General features: G+C 36.7%; 1 protein-coding gene across 1 annotated transcript in view; it reads left to right on the forward strand.

Annotated features, from left to right (window-relative positions):
- Positions 1 to 5,795: 5,795 nt before the first annotated feature.
- CCDC178 (coiled-coil domain containing 178) overlaps positions 5,796 to 20,901 on the forward strand; it is a 369,784-nt gene continuing 354,678 nt past the window's right edge. Inside the window, exon 1 of the mRNA XM_043889273.1 lies at positions 5,796 to 5,877. Within this exon, the coding sequence (XP_043745208.1) occupies positions 5,820 to 5,877 (58 nt within the window). The 5' untranslated portion in view covers positions 5,796 to 5,819. The remainder of the gene's footprint in view (positions 5,878 to 20,901) is intronic.

The following is a 20,901-nucleotide window of genomic DNA, read 5'->3' on the forward strand; positions in this document are numbered from 1 at the left end:
CAGGTATTTCATTCTTACATGCATTCTTTTTTTCATTCATGCATCCTTTCATTTGCTTTTTATTTTTTTTTCATTTATTTTTATTAGTTGGAGGCTAATTACAATATTGTAGTGGGTTTTGTCATACATTGACATGAATCAGCCGTGGATTTACATGTATTCCCCATCCCGATCCCCCCTCCCACCTCCCTCTCTACCCAATCCCTCTGAGTCTTCCCAGTGCACCAGGCCCGAGCACTTGTCTCATGCATCCAACCTGGGCTGGTGATCTGTTTCACTATAGATAATATACATGTTTTGATGCTGTTCTCTCGAAACATCCCACCCTCGCCTTCTCCCACAGAGTCCAAAAGTCTGTTCTGTACATCATTTGCTTTTAAAAAAAATATTTATCTGGCTGCACTGGGTCTTAGTTCCAGCCTGTAGGATCTTTGCTGCATCACGCGGGATCCTTTGTTGTGGTGTGAGGGCTCAGTTGTGGCATGCAGGCTTAGTGGGCCCGTGGCATGTGGAATCTCAGTTCCCCCACCAGGGATTGAACCCATGTCTCCTACATTGCAAGGTGGATTTTTAACCACTGAACCACCAGGGAAGTCCCTCATTTTCAGTAAGACCTTTTGAACTCCTCCAATGTTTCAGGTGCTGTCCAATATAGTATCATATTCATTAGCCATATATGGTGATTTAAATTTCCATTAATTAAAATGAAGTACAATTAAAAATCTACTCCACAGTTACACTAGCTACATTTCAAGTGATCAAATGATTCTAAGTGATCATGTGGCTTAGGGTAATGCTTACCATTTTGGACAATAGATGTGGAACATTTTCATCACTGTACAAAGTTCTATTTAATAGTGCTATTGTAGATGCTAGGACCACAGCAGTGAACATCGTAGATCCTGAACTCTAACGGAAAAAGAGAAAATAAAGAAAACATTTATAAAATTATAATAAATATTAAGTAACAAGAGACAGTTGGATGGCATCACCGACTCGATGGACATGGGTTTGAGTAAACTCCGGGAGTTGGTGATGGACGGGGAGGCCTGGTGTGCTGCGATTCATGGGGTCGCAAAAAGTCGGACGCGACTGAGCGACTGAACTGAACTGAACTGAACAATGAGTTATTAGAGGAAAATGTAGTATAGTAAATAGAGACTGAAAGGGATGCTCTGATGCAGGGGTTTTCATAAGGGATCAGAGCAACGGAAAGAAAGGTACTTCAACTGATTGGGAGGGAACTGAAAAGAAAGAAATGTGTGGCCTCACAAATGTCAACAAAAACAACTGTTTTAAGAAAAGAGCACAAGAAAAGAGCACAAGAATTTTACAATTGTAATTGGAAGCGGTAAGTTAGGAGGGAGGTGTTGTGAGCTCTGGCACAAGTAGGGACAAGCCAGCCAAGGGATACCCTGCATTGTTAGACCAGGAGGAGGTCCTGCGAGGTACACATGTGCTTGGTTTACGGGTTTGGTAATATTAAATTAGAATTTAAATCTGATTCCTTCTATTTCCTCCCTGAAGCAGAGGGTGATATTTTCAAAAGGGACAAACTGGAAATAGTTTAAGAAGATATAATATTTGAAACAATTGATATCTAAACTTTTTTAGCCTAAAATTAACATTCTCCTTTACCTACCATTCCATTCTTATGACCCTATTCCTCCTCATGACTCAATTTCTAGAAACAAATTATTCATTGCTTTCCTTCTGAGTGGATTGTAGCTTTGATAACCCCACTCAATTCAATAATCTTATCTATAATTGTCTCATTCTCTCTTCCAGTAGCCTTATATTTTACCTAATAATGCAGCTTATGTCCTGTTTTCTTAGGAATCTGTGTTTTCTGGTACTAGTGCATTGATAAATATTTAACAACCACATTTCAAGACAAAAACAAAAACAGAAACAAGACCTGATTTGTGGCATTTGTTGATTTTCATGGTGTAAATCTACTCACCATGGCTTTTCAAACTACCACATGGCCGCAACTGACTTGCAAAATTAATGAAAATTTAACAATCAGCTTTCTGGCAAGAACCGTGAAGGGCAGGTTAACAAGCTAGCCTGCCATGGTGAAAATAGCCTGAGGGTTCCAGGAAGCAGGGGCCAGGCCCCGGCTGATAGGATGCTTTGGACGAATGTCAGCTGGAATGCTCTAGACCTTTTGGTTGTTAATTTCTGCTTTTGCATTAAGGCTGGTTCTAGAGTTAATTATTTACAATTACTGTTTCTGGGCCATTCTTAGCTTATTTCTGCTTTGGATCTCTTTCAGTTCTTCCTGGATGACTCTTCCCTAAAATGTTATGGCACATAATCCCAATTCATTATAGTTAATTCTTAAGGAGGACTTCTTCTTTCCAAAGACCCTATTTAAAATAGACCTCCTCCCACCTTCACACTGTCTCCTCCAATCACTGCTCTGGCGCGTCCCATATGTTGTGATATGTTTATATTCATGATCATTGTTCAAAATTTTTTCTAAGTTCCATTGTGATATGTTCTATCATAGTTTATTTGTAGTTTTATTTCTTAATTTCCACAAGCATGAGGATTTTCTAGGTATCATTTTTTCCTTTTCCTTATAGCTTTTTTTGTTGTAAGTTTTTTATTTAAAGATAATTATAGATTCATAAGAAGTTGCAAAGAAATATACAGGGAGCTTTTCTGTCCACTTCACCCACCACCCCTCAGTGTTAGCATCATAAGGTACTGTAGTACAGTATCAAACCACAAACCATACAACTTATTCAGATTTTACCCATAATATATACACTTATTTGTGTGTGTATATATAGCTCTATGAAATTGTATTACATGTGTAGCTCTGTGTAAGCACCAACTACCACCCACCATCAAGATATTTAATTGCACATCATCACAATATTCCCTGATGTCACCCTCTTCCCACCGATGATCCTGTCTCCATCTCTATAATTATGTGATTTCATAAATGAAATGGATCATGCAATACACATCTTTCTGAGATTTTTTTTCCCTCAGCATAATTAATCTTGGGTCATCCAAGGTGTTGTGTGTATGGAGAGTCTGTTCCCTTTTATTGTGGGGTAGTGTTCATGTTACAGATGTGCACAACTTTTCAGTATGTACCACTGAAGGACATTTGGGTAGTGTGCATTTTGGTTAGCATGAACAAAGCTCCTAAGAATATTCTTGCATAAGTTTCTGAGTGAAAATATGTTTTTTATTTCTCTGGGATATATATTCAAGAGTGCAACTAACTGGGTCATATTGACAGTCATTTTTAGTTTTAAAAGGAGCTGCTAAACTATTTTCCACAGCAGCTATGTCATCTCATACTCTAACCAGCAGTGTAAGAATGACCCAATTTCTCCACACTCCTGCCAGGATTTAGTGTTGCAACTATTTTTTTGTTTGTTTGTTTCAGTCATTCTGATAAGCTGTATAGATATCTCATTGAGATTTTAGTTTCCACTTCTTATTGCCAAGAAGAGGTTGTGGGTCCTAGCTTCCAACTAGACCTTCTCTGACACCTCCCTCACTGGGAGAGGTAGGAATGCCCAGTCACTGCTTCCTACATGGACACCACTAACACCATAGAGAGGGTGTGGTCCTCCTAAGTACTGGATTGTAGTGAAAGTTGTGACTTATTACTAAGCCTGCTCTGAGGCCACCCCATTGGGGAAGAGAAGAGGTGCCCGGTTAGTGCTATAAGGAGGTGTGGATGTCCAGTCTCCCCACAGAGTGCCGTTGATACTGAGATGGGGCAGGCTGCCTCCAACCAGTAGGGATGGAAGTCCTGGATGCCTACAGGACATCAGAGTCTTCTGACATCACCCCAGCAAGAAACTAGGGGTGCTGCCTTACCACTTAGCAAGAATGGAAATACCTTGGCTCCTGATGCTGCCTTTGTGGGGCCAGTTTTTTCTGTGGTATTTGGCTGGAATAGAGAGGCTATTATATAAATGTATTCCCTTTTGCTATACTACCCCTTTCCTGGTAGTCCCTTGGCTAGAGAGAGCAAGTTTTTGTCAGCGATTTATTTGGTCTGTATCCTTTGGCATACTTATCTGGGTTTCTGGTTTCTTTAGTTTCAAGTCTGGGATGTATAAGGCAAAGAGAAAATCTTGGAAACTCACCACCTCATTGTTCCTCTGATCTCAAGGTACCTAGCAGGCTGCCTTCTTCTCCCCATCTTTTAAAGTCTTATGTTTATTTTATATATAATGTCCATTGTTGTATGTAGGGGAAGGAATAAGGGTAAGTACATTCACTCCATCTTCCTGAAAATGGAGGTTGAGCACATTGCATTTTACGTTTGCTTCTGTATTTTCTAATAGTTTCGTTTTATCTGAACTTGTTTCACTAATTCTTTCTTCAGTATTGTCATATTGGCTTTTAAATTGAACCAGTGAGTTTGGAACCGCAGTTACACAGCAGCTTGCAGTTCATGGATTTCTAACTGGCTTAATTTCAAATCTGCAGTATCAATCTACATAATTTTAGTTCTGAAATTTTAAAATTTGATATTCTGTTTATAAGCATGTTAAGCATAGCTGCTGGTGTTTTACCCTGGTAGTTCATTATCTAGAGTAACTCTGGAGCAGTTTCTGATCTTTCCTTTCTGTTGATTTTTGTTATCTGGGTTCCCTTTGAGTTTGTGCTGAGTAAGAATCACCTTAATTGATTTTCATCTCATGAGACTTTGAGGCTATTATTGCGATCAAATTACATGAGTAATTCTCTCTATCCTTTTTGGGGCTTCCCTTGAGGCACAGCTCCACCTGCAATGCGGGAGACGTGGATTCAATCCCTGGGTTGGGAAGATCCCCTGGAGAAGAGAAAGGCTACCCACTCCAGTATTCTGGCCTGGAGAATTCCATGGAGTAGTCCATGGGGTCATTAAGAGTCGAACATGACTGAGTGACTTTCACTTTCACTTGTATATATTTGACTTTGTCCATAATACAAAATGTTTTAAAAAGGAATTGAAGGAATGCAGGGAAAGATGATAGCAAGGTTTAACTTTATCATGAAACAATGAAAGTTCTAAAATTCCCAAAGGGCTGTGAGCCCACAGCTTCAATGCTGAATGCTAAGTTATCTAGTACTCAGGCCAGATGTCTATTTAAGTTAGCAGAGCAGAGGATCAAAGTTGCCTCTTCAAAGATAATTTTTACATTTGGTGTTCCCAAATAGATTTATAGTAATCCTCAGAGGAAAAAGTATAATGTTAATTTCCTTGCGTTTTAACATAATTTAGTTTTTATTTTTATATATAGGCATAGAAAGTGAAAGTAAAAGTGGCTTAATCGTGTCCAACTCTGTGACCCATGGACTACATACTCCACAGAATTCTCTAGGCCAGAATACTGGAATGGATAGCCTTTCCCTTCTCCAGGGGATCTTCCCAACCCAGGAATTGAACCCAGGTCTCCCACATTGCAGGCAGATATATTATATAGGCATTAAAGTGAAAGTGAAGTAGCTCAGTCATGTCTGATTCTTTGCGACCCCGTGGACTGTAGCCCACCAGGGTCCTCCATCCATGGGATTCTCCAGGCAAGAATACTGGAGTGGGTTGCCATTTCCTTCTCCAGGGGATCTTCCCAAACCAGGGATCGAACCCAGGTCTCCCGCATTGCAGGCAGACGCTTTAACCTCTGATCCACCAGGGAAGCCCTATATAGGCATTACATAATATTAAATACATATCCTGATAGTACCAGTTCTTGAGTTGATAATTTTTAGTGAAATTAAACATAAACTAATTTTGATTCATGATATTTAAATATTTTTCTTCCTAATTAGGTTTCAAATGACTGTAAATAACCATGCCTGAAAAGAAGATAATTTCCTGTCCTCCCATTGGAGGAGAGCAAACCAAGAAAGGTAAGTTTATCCTTAGGTAATTTTCTTTGAAACTGAAGTTGCATAGATAAATGCAACTCCGGTCACTCATAGAAGAAAGACAGTTTTAAGGACAGTAATCTTCTCCAAGGCCAGGGGGTCATAAAACCAAAATTTACTGGGGTCAGAAAGATGAGGTGAGCAGAAGGAGTAAATCAGTTTAAGGGAAATTTATTGTATGGACTGGGCTTCCCCGGTGGCTTAGAGGTAAAGAATTCGCCTGCCAATGCAGGAGATGTGGGTTCAATCCCTGGTTCACGAAGATCCCCCAGAGAAATAAATGGCAACCCTCTCCATTATTCTTGCCTAGAAAATCCCATGGACAAAGGAGCCTGGCAGGCTACAGTCTATGGGGTCGCACAAGAGTTGGACACTATTTAGTGACTAAACAACAACCGTATAGGTTATAATCAATTTCTTTTATAACTACTACTGAAGTATGGTATAGGCAGTACAATAGGTAGGTAATACAATAACGGTCTGCAGGAGTCAGCTCTCACTAGCTCATGTGAGCCAACTGTATACACATCTCTTCTCAATTATACTCTATTGACTGGGTGAAATTGGCTATGGTGATAGTACTTACCGGTTATTAAAATTTTACCAGCACACCATTGAAAAGAAACACACAAAATTAAAAATGAAAAAAAAATACTTGTATAATTATATTTTAAAAGTTGTATTAGATTTTATTGCATTACTTTGCATCCTGAATCCCTCTGCATCTTTTATTCTGCATGATGTTAGCAGTATACTGTCTTTGCAAGATACAGAATAGAGGTCAGCAAATGACAGTCCACAAGCCAGATCTGGTCCACAGCCCTTTCCCTAGAGCCCAAAAGCTAGAAATAGTTTACATTTGTAAAGGGTTGTAAAAAGAAACAAAAGAACCAAAACAAAGAGGGATATGCAACAGAGACAGCATGTGACCCACTAAACCAAAATTTTTTACTATTTGGATCTTTATAGAAAAACGTCAGTGAATCCTTGGTATAGAATTTTGTCTTGAGTACTGTAACTGGGAACAATAGTCATCATATGAATTATCCATTGCTGCCCTAAGGCCATGTAACAATCAACCACAAAAATGCAGGCACACAGAGCGTCATAAACATTCATTTTAGCTCACATGTACTGGGTGGTCCTCCAGTGGGGCCAGACTGCTCACTCATGCATCTGCAGTAAGCCACAGGCCAGCCAAGCACCAAGACAGATCTTGCTCATTTGGGCGGCTTTTCCACACCTAGGTCGTTGCTGGGAAAACCAGGCTGACTTAGCCCTGCAACTCTCTATCTCTCATATTCCTACAGGAGCCTGACCTCACGGCTTAAGAGGGGGAATAGAAGCTCACAAGGCCAAGGCACAGAACTGGCTCATTTCTGCTACATGTTATCTGCTAAAGCAAGTCACAGGACCAGCCTAGAGTCAAGGGACAACAGATTAGACTCCACTTCTTAGTGATAGGTGTTTAAAATCACATTGAAAAGGAAGGTAGTACTGAAAGGAGAAAATTTAGTGGGGCTGTTATTGGAATCAAAACACTACCATCTTATTTGGGCTATAAAAGAAAACAGTCATTTAGTAATTCCAAACATCATTGAGGTATTGCACAGTGGATTTCAATGTAGGACTAGGAACCTGGTATAGGATTTTAGTGTTCATCACCACATTTACATTCAGAATATATCAGTAACTCTGGTTTTTAGCTCTTTATTCATTCTGTCAATATTATTTGAAAAAAATGATGTTATATCATTTTCACAGAGTTTGTATAGTGAAGTTGAAGCTAAAAATGTTCATTTCTGGAAAATGACCTCACCCTCAGATTACCAAAATGGACCAGGCTGCTCACATAAAACAATTTTCCCAATGATACAATTTGGAAAGAGATAGGAAAATGAAATTATACTTGTGCCTATCTCATGTTTAAATGTTTGAAAAGAACTATTGAAAGTTTTGGGGTTAATTATAATGTTAATTAAAAAATTATAGTTTGTTCCAAGACTTTACAGAGCTGAGTTAGTGACTTCCCTTTGAATAACCTGACAAAGATTCTTTATTTTGTAATGGAACAGAAAGTGAATAGTCCAAACTTGTTTACAGGCAAATGCTCTTGTGTGTGGTACATTAGGAGAAAGTCTTGTTAAAACATGACTGGGCATCTACTTTTTGTCTATGCAATTGAGAAATACACGCAGTCAGAAACACACACACACATGGCACTGTATAGTGGAGTGTAAGTGTTCTTTGATATAGGTTATTCCAGCAAATGCATATGATATGGAAATATATCTAGTTGGCTCTATGGAAAATAACATGATTAGTAAGTTGTCTTTTGAAATGGAAGATATCCTTAGCAAGTTCAGGATATTTGTATTTAAATGACATTGATCCAATATTGGAATAATGGCACAAATAGTGATTATCACTTAATTTCTATCTCTGGCATCATACCATCGTTAAGCTCTCCCCATCCTCTTTGTAAGACAACTACTACTATAGAGAACGTTCAGCTTACCAAGCAAAGCACTGAGATGATCATGTTCAAACTATAGAAACTTACTAGTCTTAGCAAATTTTAACCTTTTAAGCCTAAAAGTCTTAATATTTCTGGATGATATATTGAACCTAATTATGTACCAACCTTTGAAATGGCTTGTTATTAACATCACAAAAACACAATGTCAGGTCTTATTTATTAACTTCTACCAGATGATACTCAACATAATAATACTTTTTTCTTCACATCAACAATAAAACCTTATGTTGTGTCAATCACCCTGAAACTACTGTGGTTATATCAAAATTCTTATTATACTATAAATAAGCATAGCAAATTGCATTATTATTTTGTGCTCAGTTGAAATAAAAATGAAACAAATTATTAAACTTTCCAAATGTTCTGTACAGTCATAGCCATATCTTAAACATGTTGACCAACAGAATTTTCACATGACTCATCTTTGCAAAGAGTGAGCTCTGGGATAATAACTTCTATTACAATTAAAAGCATATTTTTACAAACTTACCATCTATAATATTGGGATTCTCAGGCAATATTTTCACGAAACAAAAGTGCTTTTCATGACAGCATCACTTACTTATTTGTGTTAAGGTGCTGATATTGCTTTAGTTTTTCTATGTTTTTCTATTGTTTTTCATAATGTATATTTTCCACATAACAAGTAGAGACTATTTTTTTTAAGGGAACAGCACCTTTCTATGTTGAAACCTTTCTATGTTGAATATACCTTTCAAGTATGAAAGGAATATTTCATACTTGTAAGAATATCTGTAACATATATGTAAAGGACAAAGAACACTGAAAATCGAGTATCTGTGCATTCATAATGAACATTAAGAAACAGAACCCTGTGTCCTCTAATCCCTTTCAATCACATTTAGTTTCATGTATTATATGTAAATATGTTAATATACATATGTTATATAGTTTTATATATTTGATCTCATTATTTTAACCATCATTAATTCACTAATATTAGATCACCTGAAAATAATGAGTTCAGATTTTTACTTTCTTCTATTGTTTATCATTCAGGAAGCATTTTTGGAATTGCTAGTCTAGTTTTTTTAATCAGTGTTGTTATATCTCAGATACATACAAATAATCGTTGAAGTCCTTTCTGATAGAAAAAGATTCTGTGGTTTTACTTTGGTATCCTTGGTCTGTGTTCTTTCCAGCCACATGGTACTACTTGTGTGTAACTTAAAATTCCTGGAGAAGGAAATGGTAACCCACTCCAATATTCTTGCCTGGGAAATACTATAGATAGAGGAGACAGGTGGGCTATAGTCCATGGGGCTGCAAAAGAGTTGGACATGACTAAGTGACTAAACAATAACAAAATTGCTTAGTTTAGATCCTTTATTACTCTGTTAAATGTACACAATAAAAATGTGCTTATTTATCTCCCTGTTCCTGATTTTTGAGATGAGACTTTCAATGTTTCACTACTAAATATGATTTTTAGAAAGCATTTTTTATGTAAAAAAAAGTTCAGTAAACAGGTACTAAATTTTCTGAATGTTTTTTTCTACATCTATGTACAGTGTTTTACAATTAATTTTTTTCTGTAATCTCTAAATTTAATGAGTTACATAAGTGAATTTTCAATTGTTAAACTTTTCATTCCTGGGACAAATTTAACTTATTTATTGTCTTAATAGATTTGATCTGATAGTCATTTGTTTAGGATTTTTCCATATATGGTCTTAAGTAACATTGGCTCCTAAGTTTTCTTATGTTGTTTCTATCTGATTTTAGTAGAAAGGTGTTCATTAATCTCACAATTGAAGAATATTTCATTTTTTATTCTCTGAAAGAAAATATTCAATGTCACTTTCCTTGGATGTTTGGCTGAACTTATGTCTTAATTTTTGTGGAGATATTAAATTATTGATATAAATTATTAGTTACAGGTCTATTTATATTTAGTCTCTTTATTCTTAATTCACTATTGAAAAATTATTATTTTTCCTTTAAAAGTTTACTTGGTTAAACTTTACATGTATTGATACAATATTATTAATAATGTTTTATCTTTATATACTTTGTATGCAATATTCCTCCTTTTCATTCATAATACTGTATTTATTTCTTCACTTTTGTTTTGATCAATTTCACCAGATGTATTTATTGCTGTTAAATTTTTCAAAGTGGTAATTTCTCACCTTTTAAATTATGTTTTTTTTTTTTTTCTTGTTGCTGCTGGACCACTTTCTGTTAATTTCAGATATTACTCCCCGTTATCTAACTTCTACTTTCTTTGGGTTTGTTTTTCCCACATATTCTTAATTTGGATGCCTAAATCACTAATTTTCAGCATTTTTTTTCTATTATAATTACTTAAAGCTACAAATTTCCCTTGACCTAGCATAGACTTCCCTATAGCTCAGATTGTAAAGAATCTGCCTGCAATGCAGGAGACCTGTGTTCAATTCCCGGGTCAGGAAGATCCCCTGGAGAAGGAAATAGCAATGCACTCCAGTACTCTTGCGTGGAGAATCCATGAACAGAAGGGCATGGTGGGCTACAGTCCATAGGGTTGCAAAGAGACCGACTAAGTGACTAACACACACATCATAGACATACTAGAAAGTGAACGTGAAGTCACTCAGTCGTGTCTGACTCTTGGCGACCCCATGGACTGTAGCCTACCAGCCTCCCCGGTCCATGGGATTTTCCAGGCAAGAATACTGGAGTGGGTTGCCATTTCCTTCTCCAGGGGATCTTCCTGACCCAGGGATTGAACCCGTGTCTCCAGCATTGTAGACAGACGCTTTACCGTCTGAGCCACCAGGGAACCATAATAAAAAGAACTGGATGTCAAATCAAACTCATATGAAGATTGACTCAGCATACACAGATTCTCTCAGCATGTAGCTTTGTTTGGTGCTGTTAAAAGTAATTTTGAATTTAACTTTAAAACGGAGTTATAATTCACACACTACCATAAAAATTCATCTCTTCCTTTCAATTTGGTGTTTTCAGTATAATCACAAGGTTTTGCAACCACTGCATTCTATGTTGCTTCAGTAGTGTCCACTCTTTGTGAGTCCATGGACTGCAGCTCTTCAGGCTCCTCTGTCCAGGGAATTCTCCAGGCAAGCATACTGGCACGGGTTGCCATTTCCTTCTCCGGGGGATCTTCCCCGCCCAGGGATCGAATCTGCATCTCATAAATCTCCTGCATTGGCAGGCAGGTTCTTTAGCACTAGCGCCACCTGGGAAGCCCCTTTTTGCCATTATAATCCCAGTATACTTTCATAACCCCGAAAGCACCCCTATACCATTATAGAGCTGCCACTCTCTATTCCCCCTCCACCCAGTCCCTGGCAACCACATATTTACTTGCCTTGTGGGAACATCGTGGGCCTGGTGGGTGTTGACTAGTTCCTGGTGAACCAGGCAGCATAACCTCCTTTGAGCGTGCCCACTACACGTGCGTGGTGAAGTTCAGTGTACGGCCCATGGTCAGGCTCGCTGTGTAATCCAAGAGCCCAGCTGACCCCTCCAAGCCGGGCAGGAGGAGCAGCCGAAGCCGCAGGCCAAGTTGGATCTCGAAGGGTGATGCATCATGGAGGAGTCAGGGAACACGCCTTTGCGGGTGCAGTTGATCCGCACCCGGTGATCTGCTTCGAGGACCGAACCTGCAGCCTCTATCTAGAAATCCAACCAGGTCAACTGGTCCTGTGAAGTCGTCGGGTGAAAGAGTCAAATGCACTTTGCCTATTCAAGAACTGCGACAGGCACAACCGGCTGCATATAAAAGTGTTGTCCTTCCCCGATGGCCTGAGAGTGGACATCAAGAGAGAGGTGTCGGCCACCAGGAGCCCAAGCAGCCACTCGCTACCTGACAGAGAAGTTCGAGTGGGATGTGGCCGAGAATCGTAAAATCTGGTGCTTGGGGCCGCCAGCACCAGCCTGACATCCTCAAGAACATCACCAAGAGTGTGCGGTCCCTCAAGGAGATCAAGTCTGGCGTGTTGACTGGTGTCCCGGGAGGAGCTGCGCCAGGAGAACGTGCGGGACATGCGCTTTGAGGTCCTTGTAACGCCGCCCAGGGCTGCCATACAGATCACTCCCACTGCCCGCCTGTACGCCGCCTGCCTACTGCCAGCCCGGGTTCATGGACCCGGTGTCAGGAGCAACTGTTCAGTGGCATCCACGGTGTCCGCTGCAACAGAAGCGGGGCCGCATCTTCTAGCAGCCCCAGGTGGCCTGCGCCCCCATATTTGTCGTGAAGGCCTGTCAGCGTTCTTTGGCCTCACCGCCGACCTGAGGTCCCACAGGGGTGGGCGGCCAGTCCTTCCCAAGGGTTTGTGTGACCACTTTCAGTCTGGCCCAAAGGAGTGTTTGCCGACACCAGCACCCCAGGCAGGGTGCGGCGGAGATGTGCAAACGCAGAGGCCTGAAGGAAGGCATCGCTGCTGCACAACTTCCGGGACAATTCCTGGAGCAGCACCTGCTCGGCCATGATTGCTCGCAGCGTCCAGCCGAGATTTCTCAAGATACCGCGATAACGTCGAGAGGCAGGGCTGCTCCGCCTATGGGATTCAGGGGCACACTGGGTGCTACCTGTCAATCTTAAAGCTTGATGGCCTTTCTCCTGAGGTTTAATCAGGATTTCAGAGGTAACAGAATTGCTTTCACAGCAGGGACTTAATTGGTGGGTGGGGGTGTGGTGTGGAGGGATGGGAGGCTGTTTCGGAGAGTTCATATAAATGAATGGGTGAAATAGTTGGCTTTGTTTTTCTTCTTTTAAATTAGAATTATGTCGAGATTCTTTTTTGTGTCTGAATAATATTCCGTTGTATGAATATTCCACATATTGTTTTATAAATTCATCAGTAGATGGGTATTTGAATTATTTCCACTTTGGGGCTGTTATGAATAATGTTGTTATGAATACTGAAGTGCAAGTTTTTTATATGGACATCTGTTTTCACTTCTGTTTGCACTGGATAGAATTGGGTCATTTGGTAACTTGATGTTTGGCCTTCTGAGTAATTGCCAATTTTTTTCCCCAAAGCAGCTGCAATATTTTACACTCCAAACAGCAATATATGAGGATTCCTGTTTTTCTACCCCTTGTCTACACTTGTTATTCTGTTAGTTTTTTAAAAGCTTTATTAGAGCAATCTTAGTGGGTGTGAAATTGCATCTTTTTGTGGTTTTGATTTGCATTTCTCTAATAATTAATGATGAGGATCTTTAAATATCTCTGCTGCCATTTGTGTATCTTCTTTGGAGAAAACCTCTATATCTTTTGCCCATTTTTAAATTGGGTTGTTAGTATTTTCTACTGTTGAGTCATACTAATTCTTTATATTTTTTAGAAGCTAGACTTTTATTAGATACATGATTTACAAGTGTTTTTGCTTGTAGTGAGGGTTGTGTTTTCACTTTCCTTTTTTGGAGTTTTTATATGAATTTTTAAAAATTGAGATGTAGTTGATTTATAGTGTTTCAGGTGTACAGCAAAGTGATTCAGTTAATGTTTTCACTTTCTTGATAGTGCCCTTTGCAGCACAAAATTTTTATTTCCATGATATATATAAATTTTTAAACTGTTCCTTTGATGTCATATCCAAGGTATGGATATATATTTACTCCTCCTTTTCACATATATTCACACCTCTGTTTTCTTATAAGAGTTATAGTTTTGTAGTTAAGTTTATAATCCATTTTGAGTTAATTTTTGTACATGGTTTGAGGTAGGAGTCAAAATTCATTCTTTTGTATTCATTTACCCAGTACTGACTGTTGAAAACTGACTGTTCTTTCCTCACTGAATAGTCTTGGCATGCTTGTAAAAATCAACTGACTGTAACTATGGGTTTATATCAGGAATCTCAATTCTATTCCATTGAGCTACATGTTTGTCTTTATGACAATACCACACTGGCTGATTATTATAGATTTGTAGTAATTTTTGAAATCAGGAAGTATGATCCCTCCAAGTTTGCTCTTTTTCCAGATTAATTCAACTAAACTGGGTCCCTTGCATTTCCATGTTAATATTAGGGTCAGTTTGAGAATTTCTGGGGAGAAAGGGCTATTGAAATTTGATAGAAGTTGCATTGAACCAGTAGATCATTTTGAAGAGTTTTGATGTCTTCAAAAAATTATGTCTTAGAATCCACTAATGCAAGGTATTTTTTGATTATTTTAGATATTTATTTTTTTCACTGTTTTGTAGATTCTAGTGAAACTTAAGCCAAATGAGCCTTGCATTTATTTTGTTAATTTTATTCCTAAATATTTTTTTTGATGCTTTTATTGTATCTTGTATGCTTTTTATTTCACTTTCTTTCCTAATGACTCACTCAAACCTGCAGAACAGTGTTGAATAAAACTGGAAGAGTATAGATACGATTGTCTTTTTCCTGGTCTTAGGGGAAAGAAACTTCATTCATTACTGTAATATCTTATGTTAGGTATGGATTTTTTACAAGGTAAAAAAATCATGTTGAGCAAGTTTTCTACTCTTACTGTTTTGTTGAGTGTTTTTTTTTTTTTTTAAATCAAGAGTCAGTTTAAACTTTGTTAAAATTTTTTCTGCATCTATTGAAATGTGTTGGTTTCTTCCTTTTATTAATATTAGTATCTATATTGCACTGCTTGATTTTTACGTGTTGAAATATTTCTGGACTACTCACTTGGACATGATGTATAAATTCTTTTAACATGCCTCTAGACTACGTTTGGTAGTTTGTTGTGAGGATCTATATTCCTAAGGAATTATTTTTTGTATATTCTTATTTCCTTGTAGTGTATTTGTCTAGTTTTGCTGTCAGGGTTATATGGGGCTCATATATATATATATTTAGCAAGTGTTTGCTCCTCTTTCATTTTTTGGCAAAATTTATGAAGTTTTAATGAAACAGTCTTTAAATATTTGATGATGTTTACCAATGAAGCCTTGTATTCAAGGATTTTTTCTTTGTGGGAGGATTTTTTTTGTTATTGTTTTAGTTTCTTTACTTGTTATAGTTCTATTCAGACTTTTTATTTTTCCTTGACTCAGTTTTGGTAGTTTGTGGCTTTCTAGGAATTTGTTCATTTCATTTAGATTATCAAATTAATTGGCAGAGTCTTGTTTATAGTATTCTCTTATAAACTGCTTGCTAAGATAGTAATATCCTTCTTTCATTCTAGCTTTTAGTACTTTGAGTATTGACTTTTTTGTTCCCTTGGTTAGTTAGGCTAAAGTTTGTCAGTTTTGTTAATCTTTTCAAAGAACCACATATACTGTTTTCCACAAATGTATCAAATTATTAGCAGTGTGGGTATATCAGTATTGCCACAACATACCACATCATATCTAACCATTATTATATAGTTCAGTTCAGTTAAGGTAAATTGCTTAGTCGTGTCTGACTTTTTGCAACCCCATGGACTGCAGCACACCAGGCTTCCCGGTCCATCACCAACTCCTGAGCCTACTCAAACTAATGTCCATTGCGTCGGTGATTCTATCCAACCATCTCATCCTCTGTCGTCCCTTTCTCCCACCTTCAGTCTTTCCCAGCATCAGGGTCTTCTCCAATGAGTCAGTTCTTCGCATCAGGTGGCCAAAGTATTGGAGTTTCCTCTTCAGCAACAGTCCTTCCAATGAATATTCAGGACTGATCTCCTTTAGGATTGACAGGTTGGATCTCCTTTCAGTTCAAGAGACTCCCAAGAGTCTTCTCCAACACCACAGTTCAAAAGCATCGATTCTTCAGTTCTCAGCTTTCTTTATTGTCCAAACTCACATCCATACATGACTAATGGAAAAACCATAGCTTTGACTAGATGGAACTTTGTTGGTAAAGTAATGTCGCTGCTTTTTAATATGCTGTCTAGGTTGGTCAAACTTTTCCTCCAAGGAGTAAGCGTCTTTTAATTTCATGGCTGCAGTCACCATCTGTAGTGATTTTGGAGCCCAGAAAAATAGTCTCTCACTGTTTCCATTGTATCCCCATCTATTTGTCATGAAGTGATGGGACTGGATGCCATGATCTTAGTTTTCTGAATGTTGAGTTTTAAGCCAACTTTTTCACTCTCCTCTTTTACTTTCATCAAGAGGCTCTTTAGTACTTCTTCACTTTCTGCCATAAGGGTGGTGTCATCTGTATATCTGACATTATTGATATTTTCCCCAGCAGTCTTGATTCCAGCTTGTGCTTCATCCAGCCCAGAGTTTCTCATGATGTACTCTGCATATAAGTTAAAAAAGCAGGGTGACAGTATACAGCCTTGACATACTCCTTTCCCTATTTGGAACCAGTCTGTTGTTCCATGTCCAGTTCTAACTGTTACTTCTTGACCTGCATGCAGATTTCTCAGGAGGCAGGTCAGGTGGTCTGGTATTCCCATCTCTTGAAGAATTTTCCACAGTTTTTTGTGATCTAGGTAGTCAAAGGCTTTGGCGTAGTCAATAAAGCAAAAATAGATGTTTTTCTGGAATTCTCTTGCTTTTTCTATGATCCAATGGATGTTGGCAATTTGATCTCTGGTTTCTCTGCCTTTTCTAAATTCAGCTTGACCATCTGGAAGTTCACAATTCATGTACTGTTGAAGCCTAGCTTGGAGAATTTTGAGCATTATTTTGCTAGTGTGTGAAATGAGTGCAATTGTGCAGTAGTTTGAACGTGCTTTGGCATTGTCTTCTTTGGAGGTTGGAATGAAAACTGACCTTTTCCGTCCTGTGGCCACTGCTGAGTTTTCCAAATTTGCTGGCATTTTGAGTGCAGCACTTTCACAGCATCATCTTTTAGGATTTGAAATAGCTGAACTTGAATTCCACACCTCCACTAACTTTGTTCGTAGTGATGCTTCCTAAGGCTCACTTGACTTAGCATTCCAGGATGTCTGGCTCTAGATGAGTGATCACACCATCGCGGTTTTCTGGGTCATAGAGATCTTTTTTTGCATAGTTCTGTGTATTCTTGCCACAATTTATCTAATATAAATTTAAAATTGCTCTAGTTTAAATTTAAAGTTGCTCTAATTTACATTTTTATTATCTAAGAGAAAAAAAATAATTTTTATGTGCTTATTTAATTTTTTTATTTACTCTTGTTTGAACCTTCTGATGGTGATTTGGTAATTTTTATAAAAATGAATGGCTCAGCAGTAAAGAATCTGCCTCCATTGCAAAAGATGCAGGAGATGTGGGTCTGATCCCTGGGTCCAATCCTTAGGTTGCAAAGATCCCATCAAGGAGAAAATGGCAATCCACTGCAGGATTCTTGCCTGAAAAATTTTTATTTATTTCAAACGGTGCTCTGGAAACATCCTTGTACACATATTCTGTGTGACTAAGATATATTTACTAATAGAACTGATAGGTACATGGTATGTGTGTCGTTGACTTTATTGAATAATACACTTGCTAATTTCCAATGCCATGGCAATGTAGGAATGTTCCAGTTGCTCCATTTTCTTTCTACCACTTGATATTACTACACTTTTAAATCATTGGCCGTTTTCATATTACTTAAGTGTATCTAATTGTGATTTTAATTTGAATTTTCCTGTCTGCTATGAAGTTGAATTTTTTAATGTGCTTTTGGACATTTTGTTTTTATTTTTTCAAAATTGACTATTTGTGTCTTTTTTTCTGATTTTCTAATGAGTCACATCTTTTCTCTTCTTGATTTGTAAGAGTTCTTAATTTAATGAGACTAATAGCCTGAAATCAATTGTATGTAGCTAATATCCTCTTATACTTGTGCCTTGTATTTTTAATTTACTTATTATTTAGTATCGCCTTTTGATGGACAAAAGTTTTATTTTTTCAAGCTTTTTAAATGTTATTTCTTTCTATATTTTTTCTTATCTATATGTCTTTTTTCTTCTTCATATGTCTATTTCTTTTTATATGTTATTAAGACAGTCTCTACCCTGAGATTATGCAGATATCCATCGACATTCTGTCTCAGCATTTTTGGGTTTTGACTTTCACATTTAGGTTTCAGTCCACCTCATATTGATTTTTAGTGTTATTTGAGTTGTGGTGTGTACTATTCTTTTGTAGTTGATTACTTTTGACTCTATAGTAATTATTGTTCTTGGAAAATTATTTCTGGGAATTTCATGAAGCCTAAGAAATAGATGAGTTTCTTCTGCGTTACATTTGCTTTTGCATCTGCCAGGAACCTAGAGCTCTACTGATATGGTCCAAACTTAAAAAATGTTCATGACTTGAGAGGTCCATGGACTTTCCAATGAATCTAGTGAGGACCGCCGTAAGTCACAGGGATGAGATTTTTTGTTTTTGCTTTCTTTTTAGTGTACACTCAACATAGAGAACATTTCACTCTAGTTTTTTGAGTTCTTTTAAAGGTTGTTGAGGTGGTTTATGTTTCTGTTTATTTCTGGTTTATATTTACTCTGAGACTGGTAGCCCTTTGCTGTCCAAAGTCAGTGTGAATTTTACAGTTTAGTTGGAAGTTAAGAAGTTTAAAAAAAAAAAAAAAAAGAAGAAGTTTAACCGTTTTTTGTGCTGTAGGCCCTTTGAAGTCTGTTGAAGCTTACACTCTCTGTTTTGAGAATATATTTTTAGTGCATTGTAAAAAATACAAAAAGTACTTTATAAGAAGTATAAGAGTATTTGAAAATAAAGAAAAAAAATTTTCTTATCCAAGCTCATGGATATTCTGTCCATAGAACTTTAAGTTAAGAATTCTTGAGACTAGACTTTATTAGTTTCTGTCACTTATATGTCATCAAACATCTTGGGACCCAGTCCAAGGTTTTCAGGAACTGCAAATGACCTTTATGTAATTGTCATTTTTATGCTCTGGTGCTCCAGAGAAAATTCTAGGTTCCTATCTCCTTTGATTTTTTCCTAGTGTTTTCTGTCTTGTTCAGCTTTTCTCTCATATGTTTAGGTAATGATCATAATTAAAAAGACATGACATATATCATCATGATATATGGAAAAATTGATTTAATAAACCTATCCTGCCATTCCAAGAAATATGAGTACTGTACCCCATTATTTTATATTGAATCTTATTTTATATGAGAGAATTTTTTCTGGCTTAACAATTTTAATCCCCTCTTAAATTCTGTTTCCTCCAAAATTTGAGAGATAATGTGCTTTAGGATATTCCTCAAAGAGGGTCTTGCTGTATATAAATTATATGTTATGCTTAAGGAAAAAAATGATTCTGAGGTAAAATAAAGCTGGAAAATTATATATAATTTGCCTTTTACTTGGAAATTTTTTTATGAGCACTAACATTGAAAGTCCTGAAATGTTCTATAGTGAAGATACTTGCTTAAACCATGTTATTTGATCATAGAATCTTTTCTTTATATACTTATACTTATTAGAGTATCACTGGAATATATATATATATATATATATATATGCATCTATATATTTAACTTTTTATTTTATATTATAGAGTATCATTGGATTTTATATATATATGCATATGTATGTATATTTAACTCTGTTTTATATTAGAGTATAGGTGATTAAAAATGTGTTAGTTTCAGATGTACAGCAAAGTGATTCAGTTATACATATATATGAATTATATATTTTGAACAGAATTTGAAAAATGTTATGTAATTGAAAAGACTTTGTGACTAGTTAAATTTTAATCTTCATTTCTTCAGTTAATAACTTTGTTAACCTGGTTTTGTTCACTACATTCCTGGGCATATTTTACTCACGTGTAAAATGGAAATGAATATACCTTATAATATATAATTAAATAAACTAATATATTGCAGTTGATTATCAAGTACATGTTCAATAAATATTTGTCAATCTCACTTTATTGGGATCTTTCCATCTTTATTGGTTTAGTGAGTTATGGTGTATTCATTCAAGATGCCGTGAAACTCTAATTCATAGACTATTAGATGCTTTTAATTGTACAATTCACCATATTTTATAAGTGCCTAAGAAATTAAAAGCAGTCAGTTAAACTAGGACCTACCTTGAATTTTAAGATGCATCCTGATTTAATTAGTATGTTGAAAAATATTACCTTTGAAATCAGTTATTCCACATCTGTATGGAATTCATAGTATGTATATCAATTTTGTCATATTGTATTCATCTAATTCTATGTATAATTTCATTATTCTAAACTGTATATGCCATAGATTAATGATGAAGAGTGAAAATCTCACCTTGTATTTTTTCTCTAAATTTTGTTTGTGCTAAAAATTGCACTATTTTTTAAATATGATGTTGCTGTATTATTGCATACACATAAATATTTCTTTATTAACTCTAGCTTGAATTGTAAAATAGTAACTTTCAATATTATTTAGCTCAAATTCTAGATTCCTTCAAAATTTGGTCATGTCAAGTTCTCTTTCTCAGGAGAAAATGTGTATAGTTTATTTATAATTTTTTCTGTCATTAATATGATTTTTGCTTGGCTGTTCTTTTGGAAAAATTTAAAGCATTCAAGGTAGTTATTAATACTTTCACAGCACTACATTTTATCATTTTTATACTATTTCAA

The sequence above is a fragment of the Cervus elaphus genome, chromosome 27 (genome assembly GCF_910594005.1).
Source record: "Cervus elaphus chromosome 27, mCerEla1.1, whole genome shotgun sequence".
Taxonomy (NCBI): domain Eukaryota; kingdom Metazoa; phylum Chordata; class Mammalia; order Artiodactyla; family Cervidae; genus Cervus; species Cervus elaphus.